General features: G+C 37.5%; 1 protein-coding gene across 5 annotated transcripts in view; it reads left to right on the top strand.

Moving 5' to 3' along the window:
- Positions 1-334: 334 nt before the first annotated feature.
- The window catches only part of myom1b (myomesin 1b), a 40,579-nt gene continuing 19,818 nt past the window's right edge, over positions 335-21,095 (top strand). For 3 of the 5 annotated variants that reach the window (XM_017471623.3, XM_017471622.3, XM_017471625.3), the window contains exons 1-18: positions 335-492; positions 1,079-1,288; positions 5,435-5,554; positions 5,893-6,067; positions 7,099-7,256; positions 9,286-9,378; positions 10,108-10,196; positions 10,442-10,486; positions 10,651-10,674; positions 12,943-13,101; positions 13,271-13,432; positions 17,066-17,207; positions 17,607-17,803; positions 18,286-18,339; positions 18,566-18,690; positions 18,933-19,116; positions 19,560-19,734; positions 19,883-20,004. In XM_017471623.3, coding sequence (XP_017327112.1) covers positions 1,149-1,288; positions 5,435-5,554; positions 5,893-6,067; positions 7,099-7,256; positions 9,286-9,378; positions 10,108-10,196; positions 10,442-10,486; positions 10,651-10,674; positions 12,943-13,101; positions 13,271-13,432; positions 17,066-17,207; positions 17,607-17,803; positions 18,286-18,339; positions 18,566-18,690; positions 18,933-19,116; positions 19,560-19,734; positions 19,883-20,004 — 2,164 coding nt within the window. In that variant the 5' untranslated portion in view covers positions 335-492; positions 1,079-1,148. The remainder of the gene's footprint in view (positions 493-1,078; positions 1,289-5,434; positions 5,555-5,892; positions 6,068-7,098; positions 7,257-9,285; positions 9,379-10,107; positions 10,197-10,441; positions 10,487-10,650; positions 10,675-12,942; positions 13,102-13,270; positions 13,433-17,065; positions 17,208-17,606; positions 17,804-18,285; positions 18,340-18,565; positions 18,691-18,932; positions 19,117-19,559; positions 19,735-19,882; positions 20,005-21,095) is intronic. The other 2 variants (XM_017471624.3, XM_017471626.3) reach the window with 2 other exon arrangements.

Genomic DNA, 21,095 nt, shown 5'->3' with positions numbered 1-21,095 from the left:
ATTGGGGAAAATAAAGCATTTGGGGAAATATTTGTGTGTCACAGGTATGAGCACAGGTAGTGAGAGACTTGTTGTTGGTGTGTAGGAGAGAATGATTCTTTCCATCAGATTTTTTTTATTTAAAGGCTGATAAATTGTCAGATTAATCCCATATATCAGTTCGTAAATAACATAAATGATCTTAATTGACCTCAGTAAGTGATTCCACATGATTACCTTATCAACCTATACCCTGATAATTAGTAGCCTATCTGTGTGACTGGGATAGCTGAGCTAGAGCTATATTTAACGCCTCTCTGGCCATAAAAGGTCTCGCGTGGGGCTGAGGCATGTCTGCCCGCCTCAGTATTATTTTGGTTGTTGGAGATTGCTTCTCCACTGCACAGTACTTTGCGTGAATTTTGAGCTTTGTTGATCCTCCCTCGGACCTGGAGCCTTGTTTGTACCTCTATGCTACCTGACTTGATTTCAGCCCACAGAGCTTTGGATAAGGTGAGCATGATTGTGTGTGGTCTTTCTTTCGTAGTAGAAATTGTTTCTGGAGTGTTATGTGTAAAGGTTAAAAAGTTTGTTGTGTCAGATGCTCAGAGAATTATATTACATTTATTATGATGCATGATTTTGCCAAAATGATTTTTGTCAGTGCATCATGGTCCTTTTGCATGTGCTTCCTGAACTTTGAACTTTTATACCAAAGGTTTGGATTCACAGGCTCTCTGAATGAAATGAGTTGCCAACTAAATTCTGATTTAAAACACTGATAAGTTAAGCAATACTCATCCCCCAGACACAACTACTTGTCTGAGTAACTTCACATTGTAGAATGTCATAAATTCATCTGTTATTAGAACATTTGATAACTGTATAAATCCAATACTGATAACCTAAACATAATGACATTTCAAAAAGATAACTATGTTATGACTAAACACTATAAGGCAGTGTATCATAGTGAAAGACAGATAAACACTTGACAATTCGAGGTTTCTAACTAATTAAATAAAATAAAAAATAAAATAAAATAACAATAATACTCTCCTTATTTAGATATAATCGAACTCACTTAATTTGTGTGTAGACACTTTTAAGACTTCAGTGTAAGAGAACTTCAGAGCAGAAGCTAGGCACTGAGCTATAAGGAGAAGGCGATGTCTGGATCGATCCCGTTCTACCAGAAGCACCACCGTCACTATGACCGTGCCTACCGTAGCCGGGAGGCGGAGTCCACAATCAGCCAGTACCAGCAGAGCTCCAGTGCTTACTCCGCCCACAGAACCAACACAAAAGGGTAAGAAACCAAGGAGAGAAATCCAGCAACTTGATCATGTCCCATCCTTAAACTCTTGTTTAACATCTCCTTGGTCCAGTTTATCACTGACCCAGTAATTAATTTTAGCTGATCATTCTTTGCTTCCTTGCATTTCCCTGCATTTCCCACTAAATATTCATCTAAATTCATCTAAAACCAAGCAACCTGTCTGTGAATCCTGCATGATTTACAAATTTCTGTCTTTCCTTTGGTGGTGCCTGCTGAGAGTGCAAGAATGTTTGTCTACAAATTTATTCCAGAGCCATGTCCAGGTCTGGCTCAGGATGAGTTTGTGAATAAGCGAAGAGTTAGTTGTGTACTGGGCCGGATTATCCAATGGGAATTATGGACACGGGACCAGGGGTCCATGAGCACTTGGGGCCCAAGCGAGGGGAAAAATTTTTTTTTTGTCTTTTCTTTTCTTCTCTTTTCTTTAACTATTTACATTGCTGAAAACAGAGGGCAATGACTGATTGGGCCATACAAGAAAAAAAAAATGACGTGCTCCCTTTAACGTCTACAGTGGTGTAGTCTGTATGGATTGTGGGGGCTGAAAGTAGCCTTTAACATGTTCGACCCGAGTTGGAATCCGCCTTTTACCGAACTCGTTCTTCTCCCTTTTCCGTCACCAGACATTTATTTTCAATAAAAATATTTGAAAAGTGGAAATAAAGTGCCTAATGACTGTTTAATAATAAAGTGTTTATCAGTTAGGGGTAGGTGTAGGGAGGGCTTTCTTGTCCCATAAGGTGGCATACATTTAATAATTGTAATAAATATAGTCATTTACACTCTGTTATTACTGCATCCTCTTAATGTACAACAATACTGAGGTGTAAATAGTATCTGCCACTATTTATAAGTATAAATATCATCTAACAACTATTTGCACTTATTGCAAAGAACTGCTACTTTTATATAGCGTAAATAGAATATATCGCTATTGTCACTAAGTGTAAATAGACTATATCGCTATTGTCACTTAGTGTAAATAGTATATATCGTTATTTATTGTCACTTAGTGTAAATATAGAATGTATCGCAATTGTCACTTAGTGTAAACCACTGCCTTCAGATAATGACACCATGTATAACCAATAAAAAGCACGATGATATTTTAAAAATCTAAACAAAATTACATAATGGATCAAGCGCAAGTGTGTGTAAATAAGTGTGAATAACCCAGCACTGAACCTGGGGGGAGTGTGAGAGTTGTCCTAGTTCAAAATGAGTGAGAGAAGTGGTTGTAGTAAATGCAAACGCAAAAGAGGAGAGATAGGCATCTTTATTCAGACATGTCCCATGTATTCAAACGTTCTTCAAATGAAGCCAGGAGGAGAATCAAGGTGAAGAATTAGTGGAAGATGATGAGCAAGCTAACCAGGGACTGGAGGAGGCAGGTGTTAGCAGTGCAGCACAACCTGAGGCCGAGACTAGCTGTGAGTTACACTACGCATGGAAATGTCTTGTTATTGTTGCTGCTGGTCCAGGAAAGCACTGTTGCTATCATGTGGTGTAAATCCTGCACGATGGAGAATATCTACAGGTGTTGATATTGTCCTCCATGTTGTGATTATAAGCTGTAACCTCTCAGTGTAAATCCTGGTTGTGTCTGTGGCATCACAGTATAGGTTTAAACTTGATTTTATAGCTGTGGTTAGATGGGGGATTTTTTATTATACCCAAACAGTGCATTTGCTAAAGCCTACACGTTTGTTTTGACTGAGTATCATTAAGTCTGACAGCTTTTTATTATATAAAAGGTCTAGTTCAGCTTTAGGTGTTCTTGACTAAGATACTGTATGTTGGGTTTTTTGTACTAATTTGTTCTCTCTAATTAGGATTATGAGGTCGTCTGTAAATGATTTCGGGATGATTTAGATGAATGGTAAAGATATATAATACCTTGTTATGGTACAGGGCATATATATACACATGTGTGTGTTGTGTGTGTGTGCATGTGTGTGTGTGTGTGTGTGTGTGTGTGTGTGTGTGTATGTATGTGTATATATATATATATATATATATATATATATATATATATATATATATATATACATACATACACACACACACACACACACACACACACACACACACACACACACAAAACACACACACGCAAACACCTTTAATATTGTCCAGTCTGTTTTCACATCAATAGCATTGATATTGGTTTGGTAAAAGGTTTGGTTTGAGGATTTTAGTTTTATATTTAAAGGGTTGGATTGGATTGGAATTTGACTACAATTTGTTAATTTTTTTGCTAGTCTTTTGAACATATCTCGTATTCATGGGCTCTATCTTTGTTTAAGTGAAATTAAGAACATGTCTAGCAGTCATTAGATTTGACTGGGTACTTCACCTTCACTTCCTTTCTTTGGATTTCATGAAAAGTGTGATTGGGTGCATACTGTTGAATTTGGTTTTGATTTTGAATTGTTTGTATGCAGACTGACATATGCATGAAATTTTGCTCTCGGGACAAATAAAATAAATCAACTTAAGGCTCTAGAGTGCTTATATATTCCATGTCTGCGAGAGAGCAAGCAAAAGAATACTTATTATGAATAGCCTGGACTTTAGGAAAATATAAGAACCCACTCACTGATACAGAGATGCAAAAGATGTATGGGAGAAGCTTCATTTGCATTGCTGGAAGGGAAATTGAAATATCGAGTCAAAGACAAAAAAAAAACAAAAACAAATCCCACTGACAATTTGTTTTCACAACCAGATGAGGCCAATCAGAAGTTAACATTTAACTCATTCTCAGGATATCACAATAATATGGGACATCAATCAAATATATTTGTTGATGCTGTTCAATCACTTGTTTAGTAACACCTCTGAAAGCGAGGAATTTTATGGAACTTAACATGTTTTAGGCGTTTAACCTATAGGTGTATTGTTCAGTTATTAATTGTAAATCATTTTAATCAGTAACTACCTTGAATTGTTTAGTAAATACAGTGAAATTAATAGGAAAGATATATAGTTATGAGAGTGATGAATGTAAATCTGGATCTGCTAACAGGTCCTGGAAGTTTAAGGGATTAATTTAATACTCAATTCATAGAAATGCATTACTGTAGAGTAGTAGCTCAGTGGTCAAGGTTCTGTGTGTTCTTAGTGGTTAAAATGTTTTGATTTCAAATCCTAGAGCTGCCAGAGAGATGTGCAAAGATAAGCTTTTACACATAACTTACAGAGTTAACAAATATCTGTTCAAATTAAGCCTCACCGTGCACAGCAACCACATGATGAATCAAAACAGAATTTTAATGGCAGAAAGTGGGACTGGACATATGGCCGCATCCTTTAGTGCAATTTACGCACATTCTGCATAAAGCCATCATGGGAAAAAATATGTAGTGTGAATTCCCCACGGCCATAACAATTTTACAACCCAGGAAAAGAGCTAAATGGTGCTGAATCTAGGATTTGGTTTGATATGTGCGTTTGTATGCTCTCAATGATTTATATATCTTTTAAGCTGTTTTGAGGGAGGCATAGACAAGCTAGGTAGTAAATAATATGGCACCAAATTTTCCATCATAATTTTAGAACCATTTGGTATTTAAATCTTTAATACTGCAGGGGGAAAAGCCCTCTTTTCTCTATTTGTGCCATTCTAAGACACTTCATTATTGATATTAAGCCAACTCACTTGTTTCACAAGTGACCGTACAACTTAATAGAGCAATGCAACAGATTAAACATATATAGGACCTTGGAAATAGTATGTAGTTAGAGATCAGATGGTGGACTTCTTTCAAATGTGCTGGCTGGTTTGTGTTTTAATAAGTACAGTATAGTATATTTACTCTAAACCAGGTTACTAAGCTGATTATTGTATCAATACCAGAGTGTAATGTAAAAACAAATTATTTTTCCCACTTTTATTTTTCTATTTTAAATGCTTGGGTTCCACCATTTTGGTTGGGAAATATCGCTATCACTTTTAGGCAACAGTACTAAAGGGCATCAACTTACTCCCCTCCCTCACCCATCTAATACCTAATTCTGCATTTCTCTCTCCAACATTCCTTATATATTCCCTCACCATGTTTTTACATTCCAGACATTTACTCTCATATAATATTTTTGCCTTGGGTATTTTAGCATCAGAGATTCCACCTTTACCTCTCTGGATGGGATGGGGGAGAGATCCAATCCCACCTACCTGGCTGTGGACAAAGGGAACCAGATTATAGGCTATGTGGTGCCCATCTTCAGGGGAAGGTATGAGCCAGGACTCATGAGACCATGCATAGTCATAATGATGAGGGAAACACAGGGGCCTTTAATGGACTTCAGGAATCACGGGTATCTGTTGATACTGGTTTTCCAGGCACAGATACGATAATGATTACAGTGGATTTGGGAATGCTGTCCCACTTTTAACTTGAATATTACCAGTAATATTATACCTGGAAAACCAGCATCACTTGTATGTGTAAGTTAGAAAAAGGTTTTCCCATGCAAATATGTTATGTGTGTATATAAGAGTATATATGCTTCTGTCATTATACTGACATCCCAATCCACACCTGCTCTCCCAATCACCTTCTCCACCCAAGTCAAGAGTTTGCGAGTGGTCTGTCAGACACTGAAGAGGCTCGGGCTAAACAGAGTGCTGGTTACCTGGCGCGCAGGGACCTCTTCACCAGTGGGGTGGAGATGGAACGCGTGGAACACAAGTCTCGCAGAACCGTCATGAGGGAGTCCGCAGAGCGCATTTCCCTCACCAAGAGGGTCAGTGCAGATCAGGAGCGTGTTCATGGTCATCATCCTTCTTAGATCTGCAATAACATTCTGTTTGATGCCTAACAATGGAAGTCGTATTGACTCAGGTCTTGTGTTTTGATTGACTAGTGAGTGTGAGGTTTTCATCCATGAATCTGACTCATTATTTGTCCTCAAATCACTGCTCATTTTGATGCCATAGGTCAGCTTCATGAAATAGATTCTGCTTTGGTCGTATGGTGTTTCATGCACTCAAATCTGCATTGGCTTCTACTTAATTTGATAAGAGCCAATCCCTCTAAAATGAATGTGATATGTACAGTATGTGATGATAATTAATGCTAATTATAGCATTGAGTCAAGCACATAAAAGTAGTTTCATGTGAAAAGAATATAATGAAACAAACAGTTAATTGATTTAGCTGAAGTTCTGCATCGCTGCACTAGAAAGTTTTTCAGTGTCTCCATTCAGTAAACACTTTTAAGCTCAGCCTGTGACAAGACACATCATCATGTGAGAGAGAGAGAGAGAGAGAGAGAGAGAGAGAGAGAGAGAGAGAGAGAGAGACCAAAACTGTATAGCACAACTCATTCAGATTAACAGTGTCAATAATCCATGCCACCCTTGTGCCAGATGCCTGAGGTTTCTTAAACCACAGCAACAGTGTATTGATGTTTCTGGCATGTGTGCTAATGTTATGAATGATGTTCTAAGCGGAGGGAAGTCCAGATGAGAATCGGGTTACATTTAATGATGAAAACTGTTGTGTCCACATCAAAGCAAAGCCTAGTCATATTAGAAAATGAAACGACACATACTGTAGATAGATAAACAACAGACAAGCATGATGATTCTCTGTCAAAGTGTTTGTGCTGTTTACATGTTTGTGGAACGTTAAACATGTGAATATGAATGGTGCATGCTGAACAGCACTGGTAGTAAGAGTATAAAGAGCATGGTATAAATGGCATAAAATGGCATTTTTGATAAACACTGTTTTAGCTGTATATGAAGCCTGTGTGTGACCACATGACTGTAGATTCATGACAACGAAGAGTACCACAAGCGCCTGAACGAGGATCACCTGATGCGTTCCCCAGAGTTTGTGATCAAGCCCCGCTCGCACACTGTGTGGGAAAAACAGTGTGTGCGGCTACACTGCACGGTTTCAGGATGGCCTGAGCCCCGGATTGTGTGGTGAGCGTGCACACACACACACACACACACCAATGACAGCATTGTATTACTGACATTCAGATAACAGATTATGCAACTTATTTTGCATCTTTTAACAAGTAGCATGGCCTACAAGAAAGAGTTCCACATAATTAGGCTATTGATGAATCCTAAAATTATTTATATTTACATTAGCTATATGGCAACGTTCGATAACTTTGTCAAATACTTACTTCCTGTCTATCATGATGAACACTGTTATTTGTGGATGATTTCATACAGTTGATCATGAATTGTATGAATTAGGCTGGTAAATTAATTAATCATCCAGACCAATGGCTCTACATTGTTTTGTTTTGTTTTTGTTTTTGTTTATATGGGAAACTCTTACCATGGACACTGAGTCCAGATGAATTACTTCAAGTGAACAGATTTTTATAAGGAACTGACTATACAATGGCTTGCATAAGAAGTTACCCCAAACCCTTTGAGCTTTTCCAAATTATTTAAAATGGAAAGAATATGGCACAGTCATGGCAAGAGGAAGCTTTAGTTCAAAAGGCAATGACCAGATAATGAGGGTGTTAGTCAGAGAAGTAATCGAGAGACTGTTGTGCCATTTACTTTCCATTTTTTGTTTGGGATTCTTTTTTATAACCAAAACTGATATTTTTTCATAACTTTGGCTGCATTCATGGCATGTCAGAATTACCGTAATTACTAGACAACAACCCGGATGTTCTACTGTGAGCTGATATGAACTGCAAAATGTATATTTACAAAACATTGAAGAAAACAGAAAGCAGTGCAATGTTGTAACATGTTTATTAATAAAGCAGGCATTGGTAATGTGCTGTTGCAAACCTAAACAAACAACAACAATAATAAAATAATAATAACAGTAATAGCAGTATGAAAAATTAAACAATATTTTTTAAAATATAAACTTTATTATAATTTGATCTCTTATTTTTCTTTTTTAGAGCAGTTGCCACTATTTTGAGTGTTTCCGCATAACGGTGCAGTGGTCAGGTGGTACAAGTCAGAGCGCTCCGAAAATTCCTAGTTTATATGATGCAATTATGAGTTCTACGAGGACGTGAATGCTTTTTACAAGTCGAAATCTCATAATTACAATAATTACAACATGGCAGGAACACAGTTTTTGTCTTGTGTTTTGTGTTTATAGCGCCTTGTTGTTCGTGATGTTGTTTGTTTAGGTATGTTCTGTAAAAAACTCTGGGGCCTACCAAGAACATGTGTCTGTATATTGAAATCATGTGACACTTTAATTGCAAAGTGGTGGACTCCATTCAACTATTTAAGTAACTTCTGATGGCAACTGGCCATTGCACCAGAATTACCACTGAATATACTTACACAATCACAACCTGTATGTTTTTTATTTGTAAATAATTTAGCAAACAAATACTGATTCCCTCTGACACACTTCAGTAATAATTTAAATTAAGCTCATGTCAGTCCCACAATTGCAAGTATAAGGAGGGTAAATACTTGTGCAAAACACTATAAATGTCTTATAAATATCCATCAGCGAGGTACAGAAATGTGCAACTTTACATGTTTTATGACTGAACCGGCTGGTGTCTCCCCAGCACCCCCACCAACACACACTTTATTAGCAATACCCATAATTAAGCACATGCACATTTATTATACACCTGACACATCAGTATTGACATTATTTCATTTGGCCTTCATGAAATTAAATTAAAATAAAATTGGATCAGCCTGTAGAACACTATAACTCAACACTTTCTCACTGGAGCAGTATAACCTAGAACATGCACCAAATGTGTTGCGTAGCGTACAAACACTTTGCTTCATAGCTACACGGAAATACAGTAAAGAAGCTGTGGTATAAATGAACACAAGTTTTTTCCTCATTATGACACACATCTCATGACTAATATACTTGTTCAATTGTGACTGGCTTTTCAAGTTTCTCTGATGTGTATCTTTCCATCCCTCTCTGACAATTCTCTTCTCTCTGTCATGATTGTTCTTCCATGCCACCCCTGTCAAACAGGTACAAGAACAATGTTACCATTGACCCAATGGCTCATCCTGGGAAGTACAAACTAGTGAGCAGCTACAATGTCCACTCTCTGGAGATTAACAAGTAATCACACCCACAGACCCATGCACACACACATACACAAATACTACTTGATCCACTAGTCACTTCCAGCCATGTTAGTATGTCAAAACATCCTAAATATTTACAGATCTCTGTGGACTATGGCATCCAGCAACCACATAAAATATAACACCCAAGACTGTACTTATCACAGCTAGACCTTACACTGACAAAAACAAATCAGCTGAGTTTTAGTTGTAAATTACTATTGTCCAAATGGTAATCATAGTCCTGCATAAGTCAGAGTTCATGCAAATGCTGATACATGAGCCAAACCTTCCTCTGCCAGATGGTCATAACCTATGGGACACCTAAAAAAAGCCATGCATCATTGGCATTCCTTCCCTCCTAACCTTGGTATCTGTCTCTTTGTCTGACGTCTACACACTCATACACACAGTCTGCAAATACACCAGGAATAATGAGGATAGAAATTTGATCTCACATTCTAGATCAATTGTAGCAATTGTTCATGGGCTACATTAAAGTTTACAGTGCTGGTAAAATGATCTGGCCCTGGTCTGGTGATATCACTGCTTGCAGTCTAATTTTGTCCTTGAACATTAATTTAGGAACTTCTGAAATTTGGAGAGATATATGGCAGGCATACAGAGTTCTCGATGATTTACAATCATACTCAATGAGTGTGATAGATGTCCATGTCACAGTGCAGCATGTATGTGCATGTCACATGTCTTTATGTCATTTTAGATGTGACTTTGATGACACTGCCCAGTATCGTGTGTCTGCCATGAACAGCAAGGGGGAGCTTTCAGCTTTTGCCTCTGTCGTGGTCAAACGTATGTCAAAAATGATACCTTCTGTGAATTGATTAATGATTCATGTCATGTAATGATTCATTTGTCAAACATATGAAAATCCTGAGGGAAATGTGTAAATGAATTTAAAAAGTCAATCAATCTGATTTTACACAAAATACTTTGAACATCTTTTATTTTATTTCCATGTACAGCATTTTATTGATTTATTTACCGTTGTAATTGGTTTGATATTTAGGATTTCTTCTGATTCTTTTGATATTTAGGATTCAAAGGGGAAGTTGATGAGTCTCTCCCAGCTCCCAGACTCTGTAAGTTTCCAATGGTTGAGTGTTATTTTTGTCCAATCTTAATACTGTATAATTAGTTTGAAAGATTTTGTGCTCTGTTTCTGTGAAGGAGCAGTACAGCAGTAAGTCAAAAGCTAATGTTACTAATGCTAACAGTTGTTTTGTTTCCCATGTACTGGGCGCAGATAAGAAATGGTCCAGCTCTGAAGGTAACCGGGTTAAAGGTTTTTGTGTTCTGTTCTTTAAGCACTGCATGTCCTCACCGGTCAATATTGCATGGCCACTCTGTCTTAATCGAAGTCTTGGTTTCAAACTTGGAGTGGTCCGAAACTCCAAAAACTACAGATGCCTATAGTTTTGGTTCTGTGTCTACAGAGATATTGGTGTTTTTCAGATTTTTTTAAGCTACAGTATGTAAGGTTTTGGAATTGTATTCTCTCTAGCTGCACTTTTCTTCTGCACTTTCCTTCATTAATCTCAAGGCTGGGAGTGCACACACTCAGACAGAATTCAAGGCACATAAAGTAGTGTGCCTAAATAGTAATATCACAATAGTTAGCAGTTTGTGGTGCAGACAAAGTATCTGTGTGTTTTAGTTCAATATGACAGAAGTGTTATGAGAATAAAATAACTTTTGAGTACATCAGTAAGCATTAGATGAAAGAACAAAACCCATTTTGTTTTAGCTGCCATCAGCTGGTTAACTCTCACTTCATCTGCCTGATCAAGCAGCAGTACCGTGCTTTACAGATGCCATGGTGTATCAAAAATAACCCATCACCTACACTGTAAACTAGTTACCTTCATAAAATATATAAATCTCTGGTTGGGCTTTCTCTGAGGCTCTGCACATCTCCACAGCTGACAGATGCAGCTATAACCTGCTAACACTAGCTAGCTAGCTAAAATACATTGTAAAGAACAAAAGTAAAATAAAATTTTTTTGTCCCAATCTGTTTTCTCTGGATATTTTGTTATTTAATTAGTGTATAATGTTTTGCAGTATGTCAAAAAAAATGGTTTGAGTATAGATAGATATTATATCTTTCTAAGATGAATTTTTTTGCACCGTAGCTGGCTATCATGAGCTATATTTTTGTCCTCTTAATGGCCACAGGCAGTAGAAATGATCTGTTAAGATGTAACATTCATTCTGTAAAAGCTGGCAAAGATAGACAGTTGGGGAACGCTGATGTTTGACGTATCTCTGTTCAGCTCTGATATACAGTATGCATGCAAATTTTCACAGAATATTATTACAGGACAAGAGCGACTCACAGAAGTTTAGGAACATCATCATCTAACATCTTTTTCTCCCCGACACAATAATCATATCTGTTTCATTATTTACAAAAAATCCTATGCACTGTAGCTTTAATATTTTGAATACGATGTCCTTCATATGATTATAAATGTCTGCATGACAGCTGTCTCTGCTCTATTTAGATTGTATTCATTTCTGTCTTCTTGATATCATGGATTCTCATGGATTTTTCCTTGTGTATATTGTGGCAGTTGTATATGTTGTTTGCAATGTTTCCAAATGTTATTTATTCATTCATTCATCTTCAGTCACTTTATCTTGGTCAGGGTTGGAATGGATCTCAGGAACAGACCCTAAGGGCAAGTTAGTGTAGGATGTCTGCCTGCCTGGATGTTTTTGGGAGGTGGAAGGAAACTGGAGAACCAGGAGGAAACCAATGCCGACACAGGGAGAACATGCAGCCATAAAGTAATCTAAGCTCAGGACAGGACCTTGGAATGTTTCTCACAGCGTCACCATGCTGCCCACCACTATGTTTAACTAAATAATTTTATTTATAGTGCCCCCCCCCCAGTTTCTTAGTTATTCTTAGTTCTTAGAGCTGTTCTTTAGCTTATCAAACAATTACAGGACAATTATTTAAAATTGCAGGAAATTATCCTCAGAATACACTGATAAGTAATAAAGTGATGTCTATTTCACTGCAAAAAATTTAAATGTAAGTTTAAATTTTGTAAAATGACCATCATTATTAAAATACAATACAAGAAATATTCCAGTGTGCTATAATACAATCATTATTCCAGTTAAAAAGTACATAGAACATTGTTATTGGTGCCTGATTATTAGTGCACTAAAAAGAAGAAATCATGTTTTAACCTGCATAATTTTTTTTTAAAACATCTATTGTAGTGAACTATTTTATGTTTCGCAAATAAAAAAAAAGATGGAAAACTCAGCTGAGAGCAATAAAGCCTGAATTTATGTTATTGTCTTCACTTTAACTTTTACTTCCTGTTGTTACTAATGTGTATCCTAACCATCATTCTGCAATGTTTACCATAATTTAAATGTCATTTTTGCACAGGTAACATTCACCAAGTCTGATGTGGAGCACTCTCTCACCTATCAGTGTTCTAGTGATTCTGTGGACCTCAGTATATTTATCTGCAGATCTACTTGCACTGAGTTCTTATTAATTTGTGTGTCTTAGTGCCCTGCCTGGAGTATGGATTGACTTTCGAAACACATATTGTAGAGAAGTTTGGTGTGTCTTTTGGACGTGAGGGTGAGACAATGAGTCTGGGCTGCTCTGTTATCATCTACCCATCATTGCAACGCTTCCAGCCTGAGATTGAGTGGTACAGAGATGGTGAGTGCACAAACTTTCACCCAAAACAGATATAGCTTCATTAATTGTTGGTTTCAATTGTTAGTTTTTAACTTTCAACTTTAAGGTTACAGATTGTTTGAATGTTTGAATCTATTAAAAAACTTTTCACTGTTCATTAGTGGTTTATACGTTTGTGTATATGTGTTAGATAAGTTGCTGGTGCCATCTAAGTGGATTCAGATGCACTGGAGTGGGGACAGAGCTACTCTTACACTCACACACCTCAATAAAGAAGACGAGGGGCTTTACACTCTCCGAGTCATCACAAAGTCTGGCTATGAGACACACTCAGCCTATGTCTTTGTCCGAGGTAAGATTTGGCCTAATACTGGAGGACAAGGATGAGTAAAATATAACAAAACATTAACCCATTTTTTTTGTTTTCTATATGTAGTTAATCAGCCAAGACATGTTTAGTGTCTGAAGTTTGCATATTTGATTTTACACTAGAGCAGTGAATATTTGGGGGGAAAGGGAAAGCCTGACTGGCTGTGAAAGAAAGCTGTTACAGTTTCACAGTTATATCTTGGATGCTCCAGTACCTTCTCCCAAATCCATATGGTTAAATTTCCTGTAAATTTGCTAAATGCTATAGAGTCTTGCTGTGTGAGATGTTGCAGTTCCTACACCAGAGTATTGTATAGCTGCTGAGGATGCTCTCTATGATTTCACAGTCAACAATCATCTCACAACAGATTCAGTTGGGGAAATGAGCATTGAACACATCAACTTTTTTTCAGTAAATATATTTCCAATGTGGTTATTCACATATTCTTTATATGTGTAGAATTCTTGAGTTAATACCAAAGTCTGGCGAAAATTTCATGTGAATAGCCTCATTGGAAATATATTTACTGAAAAAAATGTTGACGCGTTCAATACTTATTTCCCCCACGCTATTATTTTGTGCGCAATTACTGAATAATCTGCCGAACCCCATCAGTCCACAACCATTGGGTCATCAAAATACAGTCCCTTCCGAAACTATTGGGAATGCCAAGGCCAATTAATTTGTTGTTTTTGCTGTAGACTGAAGGTATTTGGGTTTGAGATCAAAAGATGAATATGAGAATAGGGTTTAGAATATCAACTTTTATTTTCTGGTATTTATATGTAGATGTGTTAAGCATGATAGAACATAACACATTTTGTATCAGACCACCCAATTTGTATGGGAGCAAAAATACTGGAACATGTGACTGACAGGTCTTTCTTGTTTCCCGGGTGTGTCCTGGTAGACTGATTGTTTAAACTATAAATAGCTCTGAACATATACTCTTGGTTTTAGCCTTCAGTTTCACCTGTGAAGTCTGCATTTGTTGTTAAAAAAAAATAAGCCAACATGAAGTTCTGAGAGCTGTCTATGGGGAAAAAAGCAAGGGAAAATCAATCAGAGGCATTGCACAAATATGGCCAGTACAAAAATTTGGAATGTCCTGTAAAAGAAAGAAGCCACTGGTGTACTGAGCAATAGACACTGAGCTGTGGACAAAAACCCAAAAAACAACAGTCTGTGACATCACCAACAAACTACAGGGGTGAATGTATCACAAGCCACTATTCAAAGACTTTGAGAACAGAAATATAGAGGCCATATCACAAGCATATCACATATCACAAACCACTCATCAGCTCATCAAGAATAAAAAAAAATTAAAAAAACAGATTGGAATTCACAAAGAAATACAAAGAAGAGCCACAAAAGTTCTGGAACCAAGATTAACCTCTACCAAAGTGATGGAATGGCCAAAGTGTGGAGAAAGAAATGATCTGCTCATGATCCAAAACATACGAGCTCATCTGTGAAACGCGGTGGAGGTAGTGTCATGCCTTGGGCTTGCATGGATGCTTCTGGAACAGGATCACTAATCTTTATTGATGATGTAACTCATGATGGTAGCAGCAGAATGAATTCAGAAGTTTACAGGGGCATTGTGTTTGCCAAACTACAGAGAAATGCATCAAAATTAATTGAGAGGAACTTCATCATGCAGCAAGACAATGATCCAAAACACACTGCCAACTCAACAAAGGACTCTCATCTCATATCTTTTGATCTCAAACCAAAATGTCTTTGGCGTATAGCACAAACAAATAAATTGGCCTTGCCATTCCAACAGTTTCAGAGGAATTCAATTGTCAAGTGTGAACAGTAATACACAGACTTGAGGGGCACCAATGCTCAGTGTGATGGTATGGTGATGTTGTTAATCCTGATGCACTGAAATCTAAGGTCAGGAAGTCCAGGATACAGTTACATCAAAAACACTGGATCAAATCTGGTGTAACGATTGTATTGAATTCTGTACTAAAGACAAGGAACACATAAATGTTGTTTTATATAGGTGGGTAAAGGTCAGTTGAAGATGACAATATCCATAATGATGGTAGTATCCATATCCATAGTCCAAGTCCAATATCCATATTTTGGGTAATAAGATATCTGCAGCAAGTCCACTGAGGTGGGGCACTTGATGAAAGATATGAGGTCTATGGGTTAATAGACAGTGAGACAAGACATAGCTAACTTATTTGCCTCTGGGATGCTGGTGGTATTGAAGGATGTAGGGAGGACGACAATGCTATACCTTGCTGTAAGGTCATCTGAAAGCTAAATGGTACAATCTCTAAGCAACCATAGAGGTATCAGCTGGGAACAAATAGAGGAGGGGTGGCCTTCCTTGCTGGCTGTGGACAAACAGATGAAGGGTAATCCTCCTTGCAGACTCCTCATTCCATTCTTGTAATTGCACATAAAAGATATTCAGCACCTCTGGAGAAACCACCATCACAAACACTGTGAAACTTTGTAGTCAGTGATGGACTGGATGCCTTGCCACATACTCTTACATGTCTTTGATCTCTGTGTAGTGGTCTTGGATTTTCTATGCATTGCCTCTGTAATAGTCTGGGACAGGCTGTCTTTTCCAGTTCTGAGGGCTGCCTTGACAGCTTGATAGGTTTTCAAAAGCTCTGCATCAGCTTGTTTCTATACTTTTGCTGTATAAGGTACATATTCAGGTTGTACAGCATAGTGTGTGCTTTAGATAATATTGTAGTTGTGCATGTAGCGTATAATGTGGATTTTATAAGTGCTCATTGATAATGACGTTGTGTTTTTGTATGTCTGAGTTTTTGGCTCCTGTGTCAAGGTCATACAAGTTTAAAAAGATATATGATTGTGTGTGACAGTTGTCAGGTATAACCGATTTGCTCTCAATGGATATCTCAATTTAGATCATACAACCATAACATCACCCCACTCCATGCCCAAGCACTCACACTCACACACACACACAATGAATGGCTCACGCAGCTGTGGAAAAATTGATGGCAGGCTTTTTGTTGTTGACTGAATTCCATTATGCAGCATGACCTCATATTAGTCCAAAATCCAAGATTAAAAGTTTTGGTTCAACTCTTAAACACATGCCATTAAACATAAAGATAAACATGAACACATGACTCATGGAAAGTTGTTTAGAATCTGGGCATCAAAAACCCATGAAGCAATGAATTAAACAATGTGTGGAGTGTTAGACCATGTACTTATGAGTGTGGGCTTGAGGCTCTCTTAAGTCTCAGGTTTCGTTCTAATTTTATACCTATCTGCAACAGCTCAAGTTAAGTAGCAGTCCGAGAGGAATGCCCTTTTAATACTTTGTTAATCCTACAGTACAAGGATTTCAGAATCATATAATATTGTATGATGTAATATTATACAGTGCCTCCAGCAATAGTATTCAGGAAAATCACATTGCTGCACAGTAAAATCACCAGTCATACTGTAAGTTTACATTTGTGATGATAATTCTCTGTTTAAATTTAAACCAAGATTGAGGCAAATAGGAGTGTATACTATTGACAAGAATTTTGCATTATCATGTGAACTTATGAAACTGTTCAAATCGATAACTAACCTGTGTGACTTTGTGTGTTATAGATACCGACGCAGAGGTTGCAGGGGCTCCTGGTGCTCCCCTGGATGTGTTTTGTCAAGAAGCTAATAAAGATTATGTCATTGTTACATGGAAACAGCCTGCTGTGGATGGAGGCAGCTCCATTCTGGGATACTTTGTAGACAGGTGCATATTTATAAATCTTAACAAAATGGAAATGGAAAGATATATATTAAATACATCTTTTTACTTCATATGAATTTACCCTATGGAAATATCTTTAAAGAGACATGAGACCGTTCATGACAAGTATGTTATGATAATAAGTTAGAGAATTTGAGATTTCTAGCCATATATAAGTATACAGTAGAATGAAATAGCGTTCTACGGGGCTTTGGTGTGACATGATTGTAAACCTGTAGCAAAACTGATTGAAAATTTTAAATCATGCCGAAATATTTTGGATTATGTGTAAAATCTGAATGGAAGCACCCATGGTACTGCTTCTGCTGCAAACAAAATATAACAGTTTTCCTTCTTTAACTGTTTCTATCTCTCACCTTCTCCCTTGCTCTGACTTACAAGGTGTGAAGTTGGCACATCTCACTGGATTCAATGCAATGATACTCCAATCAAGTTTGCCCGTTTTCCAGTTACTGGACTCGTTGAAGGCCGCAGCTATATTTTCCGTGTGCGTGCGGTGAATAAGTGTGGCATGAGTCATCCTTCTCGAGTGTCTGAACCCGTGGCGGCCATGGATCCTGCTGACCGTGCTCGCAAAGGTGTGGATATACTAGCATGTATCACCCAGAGCTGAGCTTCTTTACTATAAATTTGATGGAACTGTAAACCACAATGCGGCACAATGGTGGTAATAACAATGATGTTCATGGAATAGGGTTTCACACTGCTTTTAACAGAAATGCTTTAATTTTAAAAACGTTATGTGCATTTCAATGCAATGTATATTTGATCCTCAAATGGGTTAATTTTGCTAGTTAAATTAATTATGAATTATCATCATAAGATATTTTGATATTCCATGATATGCAATCTCATATTTTATCTAATGTTGCATAAATTGAAAGCCTGGATATCCGTATTAAAACACCAAGAAAAAATAAAGAGAACACATACTTTAATCCGTAATATTAATATTCTTTCTCTCTGTAATTGTGTTTTCTCCACCCCATCTCTCTCTCTCTCTCTCTCTCACACACACACACACTCTCTCGCTCCATCTCTCTCTCATTTTCACTGGAAGGTGCCTCTGCACCTTGGACTGGCCAGATCATTGTTACTGAGGAAGAGCCTGTAGGTAAGCGGAACATTGCTAGTGTACATTTTATAGAGACACATATGAGGACAGATCAGTGTCTAGTAGAGTGTGATAGTGCCACCATTACATACAAGGCCTAGCATGTCTTAACAATATTCTTTCTGAATGTGACATCATTCTTTCATATAGGTTACTGGGATGTATTTAAATGAAATTCATGTCAGTAAGCCCGAGTGACATTTCTTGACCTTTCTGGCTCTTCTAGAGGGTGTGGTTCCTGGCAAACCTCGTGACCTCACAGTTATTGAGGCCACCAAGAACTATGTGGTTCTGAGCTGGAAGCCGCCAGGCGACAAGGGATATGAGGGTGTCATGTACTATGTTGAGAAGGTCCAAAATCCCTATACCTATCACATTTAAGATGCATTACAGCATGTGAATGTGTAAATATGAAGTGTAGGGAAAAAATGTGAAAATGTGTATATAACTACTGTATATAGTATATACTCACATTTAAAATGCACTACTCTATATGAAACCCTGTATAATTCATTTTATTATAATTTTTTTAAGCCTGTGAGCACAGTTAGTTACTTGAAGTAACTAAAAGGGTAAATGTGTGCATTTTATAGTGTGTGTCTGGCACAGACAGCTGGCAACGTGTGAACACAGAGCTTCCAGTAAAGTCTCCACGCTTTGCTTTATTTGACTTGTCTGAGGGGAAATCTTACTGCTTCCGTGTCCGCTGCTGTAACTCTGCTGGCGTCGGTGAACCTTCAGACCCCACAGAGGCCATTCAAGTGGGAGATAAACTGGGTGAACAAAAGCTTTTACTTCTCACATTAACTTCCACTGTAACATTGCTTTTAATTTTACAATAAGAGTGCACGCAGATAAATGGATCCATACCATGGATAAATGGATAGATGGATGGATGGATGTCATGAAATGAATAAAGATGCAAGACGAGTTTTTACATTTTAACAAAATAAACTGTAGCAAAATGCATTGCATGCATAAATTCTATTTATTGATCCTAAATTTTTGGTAATTTTAAGTTTTAAATTGTATTATAAATTGAATTGTAATTTGTTTGCTTGTTTCTTTATTTTAGTAGTACTCATGATGATGATGATGATGATGATGATGATGATGATTATGATTATTATTATTATTATTATTATTATTTCTTTAATAAGTTTAAATATAAGCTTTAATATAGTAAATCTTAGTTTAATTCCACATCCTCCACTCTCCAGATATTCCATCTGCCCCAGGCCGGGTAGTGCCAACCCGAAACACAGACACATCTGTCGTTGTGTCATGGGAGGCATCACGGGAGGCTAAAGAGCTGGTGGGCTACTACATTGAGACCAGTGTTTCTGGAAGCAATGCTTGGGATCCCTGCAACAATAAGCCTGTCAGAGCCACCAGGTAGATTTTCCAGATTCAGAAAGCCATACACACAGACATGCACACACACACACACACACACACACACACACACACACACACACACACACACACTTGCCCATACAAGAACATGATTTTTGTTATACAGTCCTCTGTTTTTTGTCCATAGATTTGTGTGTCATGGCTTGACAACAGGTGAAAAGTATGTTTTCCGTGTGAGGGCGGTTAACGCAGCCGGAATCAGTGAGTTCTCACAGGAGTCTGAGTCCATCGAAGTTAAAGCTGCTATTGGTGAGTCAACACTGCTTATAGTTTAGCTTCAACAAAGTCCCTACGGCATGGAGTATATTGTATTATCTAAGAGATAAAGTCTTCCTGTTTTTTGAAGAGTAATATGACATCACAACTTTCCAGTGAGTTTGCTTGTGATCATTTTTTCATGAACATGTTTTCAGCTCTGTACACACAGCAAATCTATTCCTTTTGTCTCCACACCATTGTTCCACTCTTTAACTTCTCACGTTTTCAACTGCACTGTGAGGCCACACCCACATACCCTGCAGCTCCGCCCATGATTCTCCCAGAAGGTGGGGTTAGGACTTGTAGATTTCCTCTAGATTGGGTCCTAAGTGATCCAACATAGCGGTGACTACAAAACCAGTTCACCTGCACTCACACAGACCCTCTGTTCAACCTTTCCACTTCTCAGCATTCACATTCTTTTGCTCCACTATAGCACAACTCTTCCTCTCTTCCTTGACCCATAATGCTCCTCTGAGCTAAGCAATTCAACAATTGTGTTTGGCTTTGTGCTGAGCTACATGATCAGTGTACCCTTGTGAAACACATATGGCAACATGATTATGATTTCTGTTCTTTTATTTAATCTTTTGTTCAATAGCAATCAATAGGTCTAAGTCTAAATACAGATATTGAACATAATCACAACATTATGAAGAAGTATCAGGTAGCGCATAAAACATGGTTGTTCATTTCCAAAAATACCAATATTATTCTTAATAACTTACATTCCATTTGATTTATTAAATAAACTTCATGTAGTCCAATTAAGTTTCTCAAAGGAAATCATTCAGTTTTGTTGCCAAACAACTATGTGCTTTTTCATCAAGGGTTGGCACAAAGCGTCATACTTACCTGCATGAACTCAATTCGTTTCGCCCCACATTTCTCTCAGTACCTCTGCTCAATCTACCATAATTCAAGCTCTTCACTCATTCTCCACTCCTTTTATTTTCCTCTTTTTTGCATTTTATTTTTGCCAGCTGCTTTCTCCTATTCTCTTCTGGCATGTTCACTTTCAGATGTCACTCAGCCATCTTGTCTTCATTTTCTTCTGATAAATGAAGACTTCATGTTGTTCT

This window comes from Ictalurus punctatus, chromosome 7 (assembly GCF_001660625.3).
Source record: "Ictalurus punctatus breed USDA103 chromosome 7, Coco_2.0, whole genome shotgun sequence".
NCBI lineage: Eukaryota > Metazoa > Chordata > Actinopteri > Siluriformes > Ictaluridae > Ictalurus > Ictalurus punctatus.
This window is presented reverse-complemented; position numbering and strand designations above follow the sequence as displayed.